Source organism: Enhydra lutris, unplaced genomic scaffold (genome assembly GCF_002288905.1).
Source record: "Enhydra lutris kenyoni isolate GAN:26980312 unplaced genomic scaffold, ASM228890v2 scaffoldscaffold1, whole genome shotgun sequence".
Lineage (NCBI taxonomy): Eukaryota > Metazoa > Chordata > Mammalia > Carnivora > Mustelidae > Enhydra > Enhydra lutris.
The window spans coordinates 24,617,827-24,635,642 of NW_019154085.1; the positions used below are offsets into that span (position 1 = coordinate 24,617,827).

Sequence of the window (17,816 nt, forward strand, 5' to 3'; positions counted from 1 at the left end):
ACATGATCTCTGACATAAAATGAGACCTTAGCACGCGTTTTGATCTAGAAATCAGATGTCAGAATGATCTATATAACCTATGATAATTTCAAAATGTTCATTAAATTCCAAAATGTATTTATAAAAAAGTACTGAATTTTACTGAGTTTTCTTCAATAATAAATCAACCATAAATAACTGCTTTTGGCTTTCTAATGTATTTATCAAATAGGGACCAAAAAATGTGTCAGTAGTTAAATATCATAATCTTTACACTGGCTTAGTGGTTTCTAACACATTTGGCTATGTTCAGAACAGAATTCTGTACTGTAGTATATAAATTTACCTTAATTCCTTGTCTTAAGTAGTAATACTTCCAATTACTCCTTGATTATATATCTAGGTTATATTTTTAAATTTCCTCCTGAAAAAGAGATTTTGTGATAGAGCTCTTACCATGGGGATGTTTGACTGTAGCTTAAAAAAGCATCTACTCTGTGTCACTAATATACTAAGATGTGAAATGGAAATTTTTTATATTCATAGCTACACAGAGTTCTTGTAAATTGCTGAAACATGAAATAACCAAATAAACTTTATTATTGAAATGGGTTTCTTAAGAACATAAGTGTGTAATGTAACTTTCAAACCTGTTAAACCATAAAGAACTATAAGAAGAGCAATTTCATAACAGGAAGCACAGTGTGTATAAAACTATGTAGCATAAAATGTTCAGCTGCTGAAGTAACAGGAAAGTTCCAGGAGGTATTTTCATAAATCTGGAAACAGTTAACCTGTTTTAATGATCTCCCTCATTCCATTTACCTGACTAGCAGGGCCTGGCTTTCTTTGTCTATGGAGTTTATAAATTTAATTTAGTTAAGTATGTATTTTGAAATGGTCTTTCATATATTCAAAAGTTCAACGACTTTTGGAGAAAATGGAATGGTATTATTCAGATTGAAAGTATCCCTAAGATTTGTTTTATTTGGTAAGTAAAACAAGAATAAAGTGAAAGAGACAATAAATGACATCACATTTTTTTATGTGAAGCAGAGACATAATAAATTTAAATGGCTTTTATTCAAGGCTACTGGTCCCCATGCCTTAAGAATTTTCTTCTTGAAGGATACTTGGGAAATGGCCTCTGTTATGCACTAACCACAATGGGCACAATCTCCACCCTGTGAAATACAGACATCCAACTGTCCAACTGGTTTTTAAAGCTTATTAGGCTGCATATTTGCATATATGTTGACTTTTCATAAATGAGCTTTGAGTTGAATATCAGTGGAAAATGTTTACCTTTGCCTATGTATTTGGAGAATTTTTTTTCATATTAAAACAAATCTACGAATCTCAATGGAACACATATTAGTTTATAGACATTAGTATAACAAAAATAGTATTATGCTTATTTATAAGCAGCTGATTTAGTTTAATTAAGATTAGCTAAGATTGGATTTTCAACTCAAATCTTTCCCTAGAAAACTGATTGTATTTGAAATTAAACTAATACTTTAGTTTAAAAATATACATTGGGGCACCTGGGTGGCTCAGTGGGTTAAGCCTCTGCCTTCAGCTCAGGTCATGATCTCAGGGTCCTGGGATCGAGCTCCACATCGGGCTCTCTGCTCGGTAGTGAGCCTGCTTCCTCCTCTCTCTGCCTGCCTCTCTGCCTACTTGTGATCTCTCTCTCACTCTCTCTGTCAAATGAATAAATAAAAAAAATCTTAAAAAAAAAAATATACATTTGTGGGCACCTGGGTGGCTCAGTGGGTTAAGCTTCTGCCTTCGGCTCAGGTCATGATCTCAGAGTCCTGGGATCAAGCCCTGCATCAGGCTCTCTGCTCAGAGGGAGGCTGCTTTCCCCCTCTCTCTCTGCCTGCCTCTCTGCCTACTTATGATCTCTGTCAAATAAATAAATCTTTAAAAAAATAAAAGTATGCATTTGTGCCATGTAATTCAAAGAAGACAAAGATTTTGGGAAAGTTGTATTGAACTGCTTCTTCACACGGGATGAGAAAAGCTAGACAATTTACATCTTGTTAAAAAGGATTTGTGTTTAGTCTATGAACTCCTTATATGTGTGATGTTACAAAAAGTGTATTTGAATTTGTTCTTTTGGTATATGGCCTTTTGAATATCTATTGTGCAATCAAAGTCCCTGGTGAAGGCCTTTCACCACTGATGACCCAGAGCACACACCCAGCCCTCCCTGCCTCTTACCTGTTGATGGTTGGATTAGCACTACCAGCCGGGGAGCAGGACAAAGGGAATATTATTTGGTATGCCACATACTCCAAATTTATTGTACATATAAAGTTGAAAGAATGTTGAAGAAGAAAAATAAAAAAAGAATTTAGCTTTTCTGGCTACCTCCCAGGGCATTATTAATAAATCCATAAACTATGAAAATGCCCCACCTATTTAGTAAAAATGAAAGGAAGATGCTACTTTCCAGACCTTGACAATATAAATCTGACTTAGCTTTGAATAAACTCTATGATATCACAGTTTTTAAACTTAAAGTGACTGGGAAGTATTAAGATTTTTTATTTTCACATTTTCTTAGCTGACTTCTGAAAGTGAATGTGACTTGATATCGTATTTTGACAGATTTCTAATTGTTTTGTGCACATATTTGTTTTATGACTTTTTTCCATTTTACTTTGGCATTTTTAAGGTACATTTAATTACTTGATATCCTTTGTTGATGAGAATAACTATGGGCTGACTCTTTCTAAAGATAATGATGAAACTGTTAATATAGTAAAGTGATATCTGTCATAATAATGAGGAGCTATCTGTTAACTTGATCTAAGCCCATTATTCTTAGGTTACTGCTGTATACTTCTAGCTAAATGTCCCGGTTTCTTCTCTTGCTCTTTCCTTTCTTATTTTCCACGTAACAGCTAGAGAGAGCTTTTGAGTACTTCCCAACCACATACCAGTCTCCTACTTAAAGCCATTCAGTGATCTTAGGATAAACTTTTCTCTTCTTTTCTCAGCCTATATCTGGCTCTTGTCTTTCTACTGTTCCCCACCCACCTTCAACACAGTCCTCCTTGCTGTTCTCTGCAGTCGCTCTTACCTTCTGTCCATTGAATACATCAACTCCTTTCAGCCAAGAGCTTTTACACATGCAGTCACCTGTACCTACTCCTAAATCATCCTAAAGATGTCTCTTCCTTCTTGCCATTCTGATTTCAGCCTCTTGCCATTCTGATGTCACATCTTGATCAAACGGACTCCCCTAACCACCTCATCAAAAATCACATTCACTCCCCAAATCATTGCCATATCACTTTGTTATGTTTTTCTCATAGCTGAATTATTTTGTTCAGTTATTTTATTGTTACTCTTTCCCTCCATTCACATGTAAATGAGTGAAGTAATGTGGGTGATGCCCCTGTCTGTTTTGCATACTGCATCATAGGCTTTTGATACATATTTGTCAAAATAGTGAAAAAAAAGTTGCACATTAGAGTGCTTTGTAAATCCTGAAGCATGTCTAATTATAAGATGCAATTATTGGCTGTGTAACAGTGAGACAAGTCTTTTATATATATTTGTTCTGGTAAGCTGGATAAAAACATGTGTTAGTGTGTGCTGTCCTTAAGAATAAGTAAATAAGTGGTCACCCAAAGTTTATGGGGCACACATTTTGATATTGATTCCTTTTCAAACTACGGTGCATCTTCTGTCTTGGAAATAATTAGAGCCTGTGAACTGAAGTGAAGGAAACGTTTACAATGCTGAATAACCCAAAGTGTAGACAGGGATATCTAATTAGTCTTTCCTGTGACAATCTTTTTTTGGATTAATATTCTTCTCTTTGAAAAGTCTAACAGTGGTGCTTATGTCACCGACTCTACTGATAATTAATAGTGTTCTCCATACACCTACACATATTCCTTCCAAAATATTCTTGTGTAATGCCACTACTGGAAAGAACAATTTCAATTAGAGAGGAGAGCTTTTGAAGTATATATCATGTGGTCTATTATAAGGAATATGTCCTATTATAAAAGAAGAATCTCCTACAGAATATAATACTTTATGTAACTTGCCTGGGATATTGTTTAACAAAACATTTTATGGATACTTCATCAGAACATGACTTAATAAAGAAGCAGGACTAGCATTCATCCACATTTTTTTTTTCTTTTTTTAAATCCCTAAGATGTTTTCCTGTACTATTTCCACCTTAGTCACAAGCTTATTAACTTGGGAATGAGGTGACAGGGCCTTTGTCTTTGAATCTTGTAATTATAATTAATAGTAAGTTAAAGAGAAGCAGAAAGCATATATTCAAAGTTTAAAGTAAAATGACTTTGTGGCACTTAGGGTAGGTGCCAGGAAGATATTAAGTAAGAGCTCATTATTCTTATTAATTAGAACTTCAGGAAAACAACTTTGAGAAGCAAAGTCATTTTATGGTTACAAGAGGGACACCTGTTTGTGGACAGAGCTTGGGGAGAAGAACTGTACTGTTCTTATCTGAGGATGCCTAGGGCCTAGCAGAGGCTTTCCCAGATGACCCACAACTACTTTGTGCCAGTTATATATGTGAAGACAGAGATAAGGAGTCAGGGTACACATACTATCTACTGTTTCCCTCAATGCATTTCTAAAAGTCATGTCATGAAATAAAGAACCACAAAACTTCATTGTTTACTTGTGAAAGTATTATGTGTGGGGGCTGCATTTTCACCAGATGATTTAACATCAAATAAACCCCAGCAATGGCCAATGTCTGTCAAAGCCATATGGAAACATCATTTCTAAATATCTACAATTTTAAGTACTAATTTTACTACCCATGTTCTTTAAAATAAGCATTATGGTTTATAGAAGTTAACTACATGAAGGGGCGGGTTATAACAATGTACAATAGTTTTGAATAATAATAATAGCTAACTTCAGTGGAGAGACCATGTTCAGATATTGTTTCAACCACTTTACATATATCAACTTATTTTAGCCTCACAACACCTCTATGAATGAGATTTATAATTCCCTCCTTTTCACAAATATGGAAACTGAGACTGAGAGGTTATACAATGTAATTAGCTACTAAGGAATTTGTAGGCCCATATTCAAATCTAGGCATGCTGGCCTTAGGGATTCTGTCTATGCTGTGATAGTGTTCACTGAGTTCATTACTTGCCTGCCACTATCCTAAGTCCCGTACATGCATTTACTTACTTAATTCTCAAAACAAATCTATGAGGTCAATACTATATTCTTCCCATTTTTCAGATGAGGAAGCTGAGGAAAAAGCTAGTGAAGTGACTGAACCTGGGGATGCCTAGCAAGTAAACACTGGAGCAAGAGTTCAAACTCACATCTTACTCTGGAGCCTACTCGCTTAAACACTAGGCTACTTCATGCTGTGCAAATGCTTTACATCAGGATCAGGCACTAGACAAACTAGGGCCCAAAAGTAGGTTTTGTTGAATAAAGTTTCATGGAAACACAGCCTTGCTTATTCATTTATGTTTTGTTTATTGCTACTTTCATTCTACAATGGCAGAGTGGAGTGGTTAGAGCAGAGACCATATGGTTCATGAGCCTAAAATATTTACTATCTGGACCTTTAGAGTAAAAGTTATTCAACATCTGCTTTAGATCATAAGTACTTCTTTCTCAATCATTGTTCATTCATTCCCCACCACTCTGAACCTAACCAGTGTCCAATTTCCAGAAAATAACAAGCAACAGTAACTAAAGCCTTTCAAACATCATTAGAAAATGACCAAAAAAAAAAAAAAAAGTTTGATAGAAACTTCAAGGTGCATCTCCATAGATTCTTTAGATAGAAATAAGACAACATTTAGGGTTGGATTCTGCCCCATTGTCATCTAAAAAAAGAAAAGGCAGTTGAGGTTCTCAGCTCACTCTACTAAGAGATGTGACTTCTGGAGACAGTCTGCTTATATTCATGTCCTCACTCTGCCAGTTCCTGGCTTCATGACCTTGAGCAGATCACTTAGCCTGTATGTGTACCAGTTCCCTGATCTACAAGATGGGTATAATAGTAGACTCACCTAACTCCTCAGGGCATTATGAGCATAAATGAGTTAATGTTTGTAATTTTGTTATCAGAAACTGACTCATTATTTCTCCTGTTCTTCAACTTCTTCAAAAGAATGATTCAGAGATAACCAGAATGATAAAAGTGGAATATACTGGGGAAATTCTCAATGAATTAAAAGCCTATGGAATCAATGCTTACTAAAATATCCTTCTACATTTTTCATTATGGAATGTTATGAAAATAGGTAGATAAAAACTCAATGTCCTCTGACATCTTGAAGCACAATACAAGGCTCATAATAGCACAAGAGAAGATATTTAATAAAGATCTTAGTAAGTGTAACATATAATACATTAGGACAGAGGCCTAATGCAGACAGGACTGTTAGAGAATGCTACTCCCCTGGTTTCCCCTGCAGCACCCGAGCATTTTAATTGTAAATGATAGGGTCCACCAAAGCCTTTAAGACACTCACAGTCAAGTGGTACCCAGCTTTGATATATACACTGACAGTTCCTAGATGAGTTCTTTAACTTGGTGTTAAAGATTTTTTTTTTTTTTGACAGAGATTGCAAGTAGGCAGAGAGGCAGGCAGAGAGAGAGAGAGAGAGAGAGAGGAGGAAGCAGGCTCCCCGCTGAGCAGAGAGCCCAACGTGGGGCTCAATCCCAGGACCCTGGGATCATGACCCGAGCCGTAAGGCAGAGCTTTAACCCACCCAGCCACCTAGGCACCCCTAACTCGGTGTTAATAGTGACTAAATGACTTAAGCATTTATGGGAAATGATAATATCACCAATTTCTGTAATAGGGATTGTTGATGTTTAAAATACACACATATAAATAATAAACTATGAAAGACTAATACTAAGTAGAAGTTGTGAATTTCATAAACCCCAGAATCATGAGACTATCCTAAGTTCAAAGTCAGCATCCATCCATTACTGAATGTGAACTTGATCAACTTATATAATATCTCAACCTCTTGTTCACTTAGTTGTAAAATAACAAAACTTACAGCACCGACGTCAGTCACTCAGATACTTGACAAGCATTTATGGAAGAGCTCCTATGCATGTGCCAGCCACTGTTGGGGCTGAGTGTATAGTGGGTGCACTAACCTACTGCCCTCCTGAGCTTTTAGTCCACCTGTGAGAAGTAAACATTTAGTACAAATTCTGGTGCATGTTTGGTTTTCAAGTAGTGCTAGATGTCATTACTGTTAACTAGTGAGGAAGAGGAGGAAGATTTCAGACACCACTGCTTCACAGTGGAGTTGGTAATAATACTGAACTCACGCATCTTGGAAGTATTTCTGGTCCATGGCCCTTACCTTGTGTTTCCAATCTTGATCTTCCACACAGAGTGATCTGAGTTGGGATTTGCTACTCTTGACTGGGGGTCTTTATCACTATGACCCCATCTTTGCAGATATACTTACTGAGTGACTAATTCAATAACAAGTATTGATTGATTGATTGTTATGAAACATTCTCATCTGTGTATTCTGGGTATATTTCTGTTCACTTAAAGACCATTTCATACATGGGGGTTCCTAGGTGGCTCAGTTGGTTAAGTGATTGACTCTTGGTTTTGGCTCAGGTCATGTTCTCACAGTCCTGGGATCTAGCCCTATGTCTGGCTCCTGCTCAGCAGGAAGTCTGCTTCTCCTCTCCCTCTCCATCTGCCCCTCCCTCTGCTCATGTACTCTCTCTTTCTCTCTCTCTCAAATAAATAAATAAATAAATATTTTTAAAAAGACCAATTCATGGATGAAGTAACATATATTCTTTAAAAAATAGGGTATCTGTGTTTGATTGAAATTTGTCCAGAATATATGAAGAAAGCTCATTTATAGATGAGATATATTTAAAAAGAAAAAAAAAGAATTATTATTAGAAAAGGTTTATATGAGCAAAGAAACCAGAAATTGTGATGATAGGATCAGACCATACGAAGTAGAAGCAGACACTACAGGTGGTTTGGAGGAGGCACCAAAGTAGAAGGGATCAGAAAAGTCTGGAAAAAACACTTCCAAAACTGATTAACTACCAATGAATTTGTGTTTATATTTTCTCTTTAACTTCTACAACTAGCTCCCCTCACAAAAGTCATTTTGGAAACTTATCTTTCAAAGTCCGTAAAGACATCAATGATTTTAGTTATCTTACTTAAAGAGGGTAATTTATCATCTAGCCAAGTGTGCATGTGTCTGCCAAGAAAGCTTTGAGCCAACATATATCATACTCAGTAGCTTCAAGGATTTGGTTTGCCTTCTTATATGTGTTTGAATATAGAATTCATTTCAATCTGACATTTTTTACCTCTCATCATATTTTTCTTCTAATTAAGTTCTATAAATGTATCCTCTACCACATTTGAGCTGTAATAAATTCCTTTCCTGAATTGGCCTTCTGAAAGTCACAAACCAACATTGTGATGAATTGCAAAATGACTAATTTCCCTCTTGTGTTTATTTTGAGCAGCAGAATGCTGGAGAAAAAGTGAGGCAGTGTTTCACTAGAAAGAAGGTCCTGCTTGTAGTGATTACATGCCTGTAAATTGAACATTTCCAACAGTGACTGACCCCAGCAGATTTCCCAAAACTATATAGGTCTAATGAAAGGACATAATTTTGCAGCCCCAAATTTTGGGATTTAATGGTATTGCTGGAAGGGATCCATAATGAGGAAAATTTTGGTCTCCCGTAAGCCTTGGAGTTAATGATGGAGGTGTGGGCTGAGACCATGATGTCATAGAGAAATTGATTTCCTGAATTCTGTATTGCAGAAGAAAAGAACAAGGCCATTCATAGAATGGACTGCAGGAGAAATGAATGTGTAATTTTTATTTTTTAAGTCATTATTTGTTTTACATCACTGTATGGGCAAGTAGATATGTTATGTCTTTGATATGAGATGGCTGTGTTGAAATTGAACAATTTGTTGGTAATAAATAGGCTGGTATTTTAATAGGTGCTTAACATTGGGCACATTTGTTCCTATTACATTGTAAAGCATAGATGAAACTCTATATAAATAAGATTAAAGCATTGCCATAGGTAAAATATCAGGCATTAACCTTGTAGACTCTTGATTTTAGAATGGTTTAACTCCAATATTTAAATAGCCACAATGATCATAGCCCAGTTCAAATAATACTGCTTAATGTGTTAATCATTAATTTTACATACTTCTTTCTCATTTCCCTCTATGCCTTTATAGCGTGGGAATGGCCTTATGCATCCTGAATTCATTACCATAATTTGTGTACTGTGCATTGACTGAAGCCAATTTAAGTGGCATATTAGCTTAGAATTTGAGCTTCTTCACTTTGTATAGATAGTGGGCCATGGAGTTAATGTTTCATTTATAGTATTTGTTATAGAGCTGTGATAATGTGGTTATGATTCATGATCTTTTCCTGGATAATGTCTGATTTAAGATACATTGTAGTCTGAAAAGAATCTTGATTTTCTATAATAAAGCATGGCTACTGGTCCAAATATCCTAACATTAAATTATCATTGGCATAACTTTTCCTCTGTAAAAGGAAAATCAGAATTATGGTTTTCAAGTCAGGATTAAGATATTTGCCTAACCAATCATCTTATTTTTCAAAGGAGGAGTCTGAGATCCAGCAAAGTTGGTTAGATTGATGGCTATCAGAAAAATGTAAGCATTAGAGCTATGGCAGGATGTAGAACCTGGCTCTTCTGACTCCTGAGCCAACACTCTGTGAGCGGTCTTGCCTTGCTGAAATGGGATAACCACTGTCATTTCATTTATTCAAAATGTGGAACCATTTGCTCTTATCTCCCCATAACACTGTTTTCTTGTCTCTCCCTGTGCAGCATCATCATGCACCCCCGCAAAGACATCCTGGTCACCTGTGGGGAGGACCGCCTCTGGAAGTTGGTGGGGCTCCCCAAAGGCAACGTGCTTCTTACAGGATTTGGCCACACTGACTGGCTTTCCAACTGCTGCTTCCATCCCAGGTCAGTACACACAATTCCCTGAACCTGCCTGCTCTCTCCGGGAACACACTTATTTACTCTGTTTTGTCACTCTACTGGCTTTTGTTTAAAACCACTTTATTGGGGGTGCCTGGGTGGCTCAGTCGGTTAAAGCTTCTGCCTTCAGCTCGGGTCATGATCCCAGGGTCCTGGGATCGAGCCCCACATTGGGCTCTCTGCTCAGCGGAGAGCCTGCTTCCCCCCTCTCTCTCTGCCTGCCTCTCTGCCTACTTGTGACCTCTGTCTGTCAAGTAAATAAATAAAATCTTTAAAAAAAAAAAAAAAAGGAAAAACTTTATTGAAGTATGAATGACATACAAAAAATTGTGCAGAGGTAATGCATGAAACTTGGTAAGTTTGAAGTATTCATCTTTGAAATCACCAGCACAATCTATGCCATAAATATACCTATCATCCCCAAAAGTTTCCTCCCACCCACATTATTGTTAATATTTATTATAAAATACTTAATGTAACATCTGCCCTCTTAGAAATGTTCATGTATACAATACAATACAATATTATTGACTCTATGTTATACAATAGATCTCTAGGACTTAGTCTTCTTGTATAAATGAAAGTTTATACTTTGCTGGCTTTGATGCTGCTTTTCTCTCTGGAACCCCACACTCTCCACTGAATTTTGAGACATGTAGATAAATGCTTTTTTGGCTTTCATTATATTGACTTTAGATTGACAGCTTTTGATATTTGGAAGATGTAAAAGTTAGTCCACTTGCTGACACATTTAACAAAAGTAATAAGTATCCCAGGACAAGCACTATTAATGCTCCTTGTAGACACAAGCTCTGACAAGGCACATGGATTTCTAGTCAAGAGTACCTGCCAGTGTTTACTTTGCTTCTGTTAATTTGCAGGTTTTCCTCCTAGAATTAAGTTATCTACCAAAAAGGATCAGAAGGCAGTGATCAATTTCTTTAAAAATTTAATGACACTCAAGATATTAAAGAGAACAAAGCAAAAGTGAAAGCATCAAGCCCTATAATTGCAGACTTCACTGTATTTTGATATTCAGAGGCCAAGGGCACAGAAGTAAAGACATTGTTAAACACACAGATACGTTTTTTTTCCTAGTGGCAAAAAGGTCTGTTCCTTGTTCCTGGGGGCAACTCCTACCCCCAATCCTGACTGTAGTCTCTTGTTTATCATATTTAACATTTGTAAATACGCTTGCATCTGGCTCTAATACTCTCTGGTCTAGGTACTCTTGGAGACTCATAGTTCTTGGTACAATTTTTAAACTATTCCATAGGAAAATTTTGTTCTTAGGAGAACTCTATAGATCTATTTTCATGTTTTAAGAAAATTCCCTTTCTTTTTAAACTCTTTGTCTTATTGAATGTCAATGAAATTAGATTGAATAGAAATAAATTGTTCAGAAATTTGTGAGTTAATGAGAAAAGTGAGCCGATGTATTTTAATTTTTGAAAAGCTCCTCAAAGTGTAATGTCTGAACTTAATTTTTAAACATGTAGTGCATTTCCTATCTCGTATATAGATAAACAAATTCATGCCACTCCTCACCCCTTAGGAACATAAAGTCCATCTTGCTAGCAGAGACAAGGCAATTAGTAGTATAGTCTATCACTTTTGTAGCTGCTAGGCATGCTAATCAGATTTACATAATGCCCTGTTACCATGGCAGCCAGTGACTCAGATTTTTCTCATTAGTGCTTGACCAGCACCAGGTCCTTTTAATAGATCTTCCTGTTTTCCCACTCAATTACTGAAATTAAAATGAGGTGAAATACATCATTATTCACTCATAATATGAATTTACATTCAGTATTTTCTTTGGCAGAATTGTAGTAAAATGCAGCTACACTCTTTTTTTTTTTTTCTAATGTATAGGATAAAAATAATGAGAAACAAATACATTTAACCTTAAATGTTTTTAAGTGAGAGATACTGAATAGCAACTGTTCTTTTTGTGGAATTAATGAAAAATGATAAATAATTGTTAGAAACAAGAAAAAGTCTTTTATATTTGGGATAGAAATCGCAGTTATAGTCTTCTCAGAGTCATATGTGGGATCAACTTGATTCTGCTCCCTTGGAAGGGGCTCAGAGTGGATACACTATATACTGGCACATACCTGATCCCTGAGCTTTTCATAAAAGAAAAGAAACTTCTGTGAAGTGTGTAAACCTGGCGATTCACAGACCTGTACCCCTGGGGATAAAAATATATGTTTATAAAAAATAAAATTTAAAAAAAAAAAAAAAAAGAAAAGAAACTTGTACATTTTCTTTATTTAATTTGTAATTATAGTTGTTCCTAAGTGTAACTAGGAACTATAACTTATGTAAATTCCAGCTGGATGTCTTCCTGATTACTATGACATTCAGTGCAGTGTCTCTTCGTCCACAATGACATAACCAAAATTTCTTTTGGAGGTCAATCCTATGTGATATGAGAGTGATATACCCTGACTTACCCAAATTAGTCTTTGTTGTCCAATTTCCCTTGCCGTAGTAGACCTCTTCAATGCATATGCAACAAATACAACGGTCATAGTAATATTACTATTAGGCAAAGAAGGATTGACAGATGAAAAAAATAAAATGAGAAGGTGACTTCTCATTTGAGGTTTCAGATAATACGATGTGGAAATACATAAAGCAAAAGATCTGGTAAGTACAGGAAGATTCTGACAAAACCATAGTCATCAGAGTCAAAGATTATCTCAGTTTTTAACCATGTAAACAAAATTGCAATGGAACTAGTGGAATTAATAAACTAGTAAGTGTATTTAATAGTATATGTTGAACTTCATACTTTGTGAAGAGAAAATATAGATTCTTTGAAATCATTTATTTTTACATTTTTTAAAACATATAAATCTTACACCAAAAATTTAATGTAAATGAGTTCTTCAGAATGGAAGTTATACGATCTGTAATTTGTAAACAAGATTTAATAATAAAAGAAAATAAGTCAATAGCTAAAATAAAATAAAACCTGCATTATTAAAAAGTGAATAAGTGAATATTGAGTCATAGAGGAACTGTAAACTGTCACTACCTAGCTGGTAAAAATCACTACCACAATACTTACCAAATGTATGAGATGTAACCAAAGCTGTAGTCAGAGTAAAATTCATAGCTTTCAATGCTTTATTATTAAACACACACCAAAGAAATGAAAATAAGTGAATTGTAAATTCAAATGCAAAACCACAGCTGGTCAGCAAACTATAGAAAAACAAAAGAATGAATAAATGAAAAATAGAAATTAAATTAGAATTTAAAAAGTGAATATGTATTGATCTAACAGGTTTTTTGAGAAAAAATAGTAAAATAAGAAACTATAATAATATAAGTAGATACCTCAAAAAACTGGTGGAAAAATAAAAGTGAGGAAGCAAATAGAAACCTTCGTGATTTGGGAGGAGTTAAAGCCACAGAGGTTCATACACACACACACACACGCACACACACGTCTGGATCTTTTGTTAAAATAATAGATTTCTATAAGAATAAACATTACCAACACTGAACCAATGGAATAGAAACTCAGAGTAGATTAATAGCAATGGAAAGAAAAAGGTTCTGGAAGTTTTACCTTGCATTCCCATGTTGAGCAGTTCTATTGGCTACGTTTTTAAAATTTTATTTAAAAAAAAAACAATTAACTTTTAGATTCAAGGAATTCTTTGAGGACAAGGAAAGTAAGGAAATTTTATTATGGTTTTTAAAAGATAGCAAAAACATAACTCTAAACTGAACAAATGTAGTCCCCCCCATAACTATAGGCCCATTTTACAATTATGCAAAATTTTTTAAAAAGAGAAAGTAGAAGTTGGAATTCAGTCATATGTTTTAAGAAATCAGGATACAATAACCAAATAAGATTTGTATTTGAGAAGTGTGGAAAACATAAGTGATTCAACTATGAGGACATTATAGTATGTTATAATAGTAGATAAATATTGAAAATTACTTTAAAACAGCTGGATAAAAATATAGCATCTGTACTTAAGACATATCTGTTTGCAAATAATGTTTAGCCTCTTGTGTTGGAATTGACAAGGAGAGTGGATTTTGGAACAGTTGGGAAACTAAGAAAATCTGGTAGGTGAAGTTAGAATCTGGATGTCACGGAGTTAGATCAAAAGAGGAATGGGTGCTTACAGGTAATAGGGCAAAGGGGGAAAAATAAACCTCGAATACCTAAAATACCTAAAATCATAGGAGTAAGTCCTGTCCAGGCTCTCATGTATCTGTGCAAGCTTAGTTACTTGCTGGTGTTTATTCTCAATAAATGTTAGGTACATATTTTTCTTCCCTTTAATGATAATGATTATTTTTTATTAAAACAGCTTGAACACTGGCATTTTCTAACATATTTGTAACTTACAAAAGAAAACGTATGTGGAAAACTTTTAATTATAAGCATTGGGCCAATATTATACAGCCTGTACAATCGATGGCATTTAAAAACTTTTGTCACAAAGGATCAGTCTCCCAAAGGCTGTATTGTTTCAAAGTAATACTATATGCACACTAATCATTACCATCAGTTGTCTACAGTGGACTTGATTTTGTTTGTATCTAAGTTCCTTAGCAGGATTTGTGTATCAAGGCAATTTTTAGGAATGACGGGTAACTTATCACAGTAGAACTGGCTCTTAGTACATATTTACCACTAGATGGCAATCTTACATTGGTAAGGTAAGCACCCTCTGCATTTACAGGGTAGACTAAGGCACTAGCTGTGAAAGAGACTCGTCAGTTACTGAAAATGGTGAATGAGTGGAGCAATGCAGAGCATGTGCCTTGGCATTGCCTTTGCACTGTTGGAAGAGTAAAATGTATGATGGCACAAAGTAGAAACCAAGCATACTTTGGTGCAAGTCAGACATCCTACTCTAAACCACTGACACATGGAATCAGCTTCAGTTCCTCATGTTAGACTCTTAGCTTCACCTTTACAAGTCCTGTCAGTTTTCTCATCTGTGAAGTGGGCTTAATGATGATACCTACTTTGCAGGCTGATGGTGAAGGCTAAATGCTGTAGTATATTAAAAACACAAATACTATTGCTCGATACATATATGCTCAGTAATTGTTACCTAATGTTATTTGTTATCCATTGATAGGTATTTTGAGAACTTAGAGATAACTCAAAACTTTTTATAAAGCTGGTAGCCTTAAACACAGTGAGATAAGAAAGGAAGAGTATGCTGCGATGTCTGGGGCTCACCAAGCCCCATTAGAAAAACACTGTCAAACCATATTTCATCATGTCTGAAGTTCTTACCAAGTTAAACACCAAAACAGTTACAAATTGAAAAATAAACCTAATTAGTGTGAAAAGATGTATGAATATCTACTCTTAGCACTTAAAAAACATAAATGTTTTTTTAAAACTTATACCATTAAACTTACCATATTCTGCTTTTAAAGAAGAAAGAAAGAATTTTGCATATTTTCTGTTTTTTAGATTTCAGATTGTGTTTTAGGATGAAAATTTCTTTTGGCCAGAAACACCAAAAACAAAAGCTTTTTAAATTTTTTTTTTAATTTTGTTTTTGAGGAAAGTAAAGCATATAGTGTTTGACCTATATCCACAGGTATGTTTTATTGTTCTTGGTCTATTTAGACTAGCTTTGGACAACTGAAACATAGAGTTGCATATCAATCTCCAGGTTAATATTAATAGATCAATGAAACACACACATTATGCCACTTTAATAATATACTATGCTACCTTAATAATATACTATTTACTCTATTCCTATACCAGGGAACTATACAATGACAGTGAGGTAGTTTTGAGGTAAATACAATGTCCAGTTCTCTGATGCTTGGGGTTGCATTTTCTTTTGTATGCTCAGAGCTTATTACATGAAACAGCATGTATCTTCCCAAATATCTCCATAAAATGAAAGTATTTGGGATTAGTGGTTTACACAATTTCAGAATGCTGAATTTTTTTCCTGAGTTCATTGCCTGAGGCAGAAATAGACCTGACAGTATCCTGTTATACATAACTTCTACCCTTATAAGCTGATTTATGAATTGTGAATAAGCAGGACTCTACAAAATCCCTCATACTCTCTCTTCCCTGTACAAACTATCTGTTTATGTACTTATATGGTGCCTAAAACCATAGTGTGAAAGCTCCTTGATAAGTATATCATTTAGTTTTTTTTTTTTTTTTAAAGCATGAATAACCTTTTTATTTACTGGAAACATGGAGTCAAGAGTTCAGATTTCAAAGCATAATGAAGAAGTCAATGTATAATTTTCATAAGACTGTAATGTCCCGCTTCTTCCTGGGCTTTAAATGTAGATACTTTGATTTTTACCAAGTAGATTTCTACCAAGGTAATTTTGAGATATACCTGTTAAATGATAATGGTCTACTTTATATTCTTTGAAGAGGTATATATTATGCTTTCCTTCTTAATACAGTAAGTTATCTTTGTGTGAAGGAGATAAGCTTTGGAAGTAATAGCACACTTATTTAATTATTTTGTTCAATTTTAAAGTAGTATGTGATCATCCTAAAGAAAAGTGTTAAGAAAATAAATACTTGGGGTGCTTGGGTGGCTCAGTTGGTTAAGCATCCAGCTCTTGATTCTGACATAGAACATGGTCTCAGGGTTATGAGATCAAGCACTGCATCAGGCTCTGTGCTTTGTGGGGAGTCTGCTTGAGATTCTTTACCTCTCCTTCTGACATTTCCACCTGCTTGTGTGCTCTCTCTGTCAAATAAATAAATACCTCTGAAAGAAAGAAAGTAAGAAAGAAACAAAGAAAGAAAGGAAGGAAGGAAGGAAGAAAAAAGAGAAAGAAAAGAAGGAAGGAAGGAAAGAAGGAAGGAAGGAAGGAAGAAAGGAAGGAAGGTAGGAAGGAATTTATTTCCCACAGTGTCACAGCTCAGTGAAAAGTTGAAGACACTGCCCAATGGTTCTCCTCAGGTAAATGGCAGGATGTGGTTCTACATAAGAAGCACTTCCTAAAGTCACACTTGTTTTCAAGTTGGGTATGAAAAAAAACCAAAGTGAAACAGTTGTATCATTTTATCTAATCTCTGATAGCCTAGTTGCTCATTTGAAAAAGGGGTTAACCTACTTTCTTAGGTTTACATGAAGGCTGCATGAGAACATTTATATAGAACATTTTGCTGTCTTGGGCTTAGAATAAGCATTTGGTAACAGTAGCATCATTGGTATTCCTGGCAGATTTTTGCCTAGATCTGTTTTTTTTTTTCTTTTTTTCTTAAAACAATATTCTCTCCAGGTCTGTTGGCCTCTCTACCTTGTTTTAGCAAGAAAAAAAAAAAAAAAATCCAAGGAATACTATAGGTTCATTAAGATCAGGGTCTGTATCATACCTATATCTTTGTATCCCAGGGGTATAACATATCTATTGAAACTTTATAGGGAATCAATTAATATTTACTTAATTAGAACAAACAGAATTGAAGTTGCTGCACCAAGATTGTGGCCACTGTTTTTCAGACTCCTAATAGGGCTATATTCACAAACTTCACATATACACTCAGATGCGTACCCCTCATTATAAATGAGATTATTTTATTAAAAGAACCTCAAGCCTAATATTCTTCATTTGCCATCAAACCCCTAAAATATCAAATCTTCTCTGAATAATATTACCATGAGAATAAATTTTACTCAAAGACCCAGTCATAAGGGGAAGCACTCCTAGAATGGCAGAATAAGAACCTTCAAAAATTGCCTCCTCCATAAAAGCAGAGAGAACACTGGCAAAAATTTGCTATGATCAGC

General features: G+C 35.1%; 1 protein-coding gene across 1 annotated transcript in view; it reads left to right on the forward strand.

Moving 5' to 3' along the window:
• The window catches only part of LOC111143396 (sperm associated antigen 16), a 1,010,144-nt gene that overhangs the window by 485,418 nt on the left and 506,910 nt on the right, over nt 1-17,816 (forward strand). Inside the window, exon 11 of the mRNA XM_022497105.1 lies at nt 9,874-10,017. Within this exon, the coding sequence (XP_022352813.1) occupies nt 9,874-10,017 (144 nt within the window). The remainder of the gene's footprint in view (nt 1-9,873; nt 10,018-17,816) is intronic.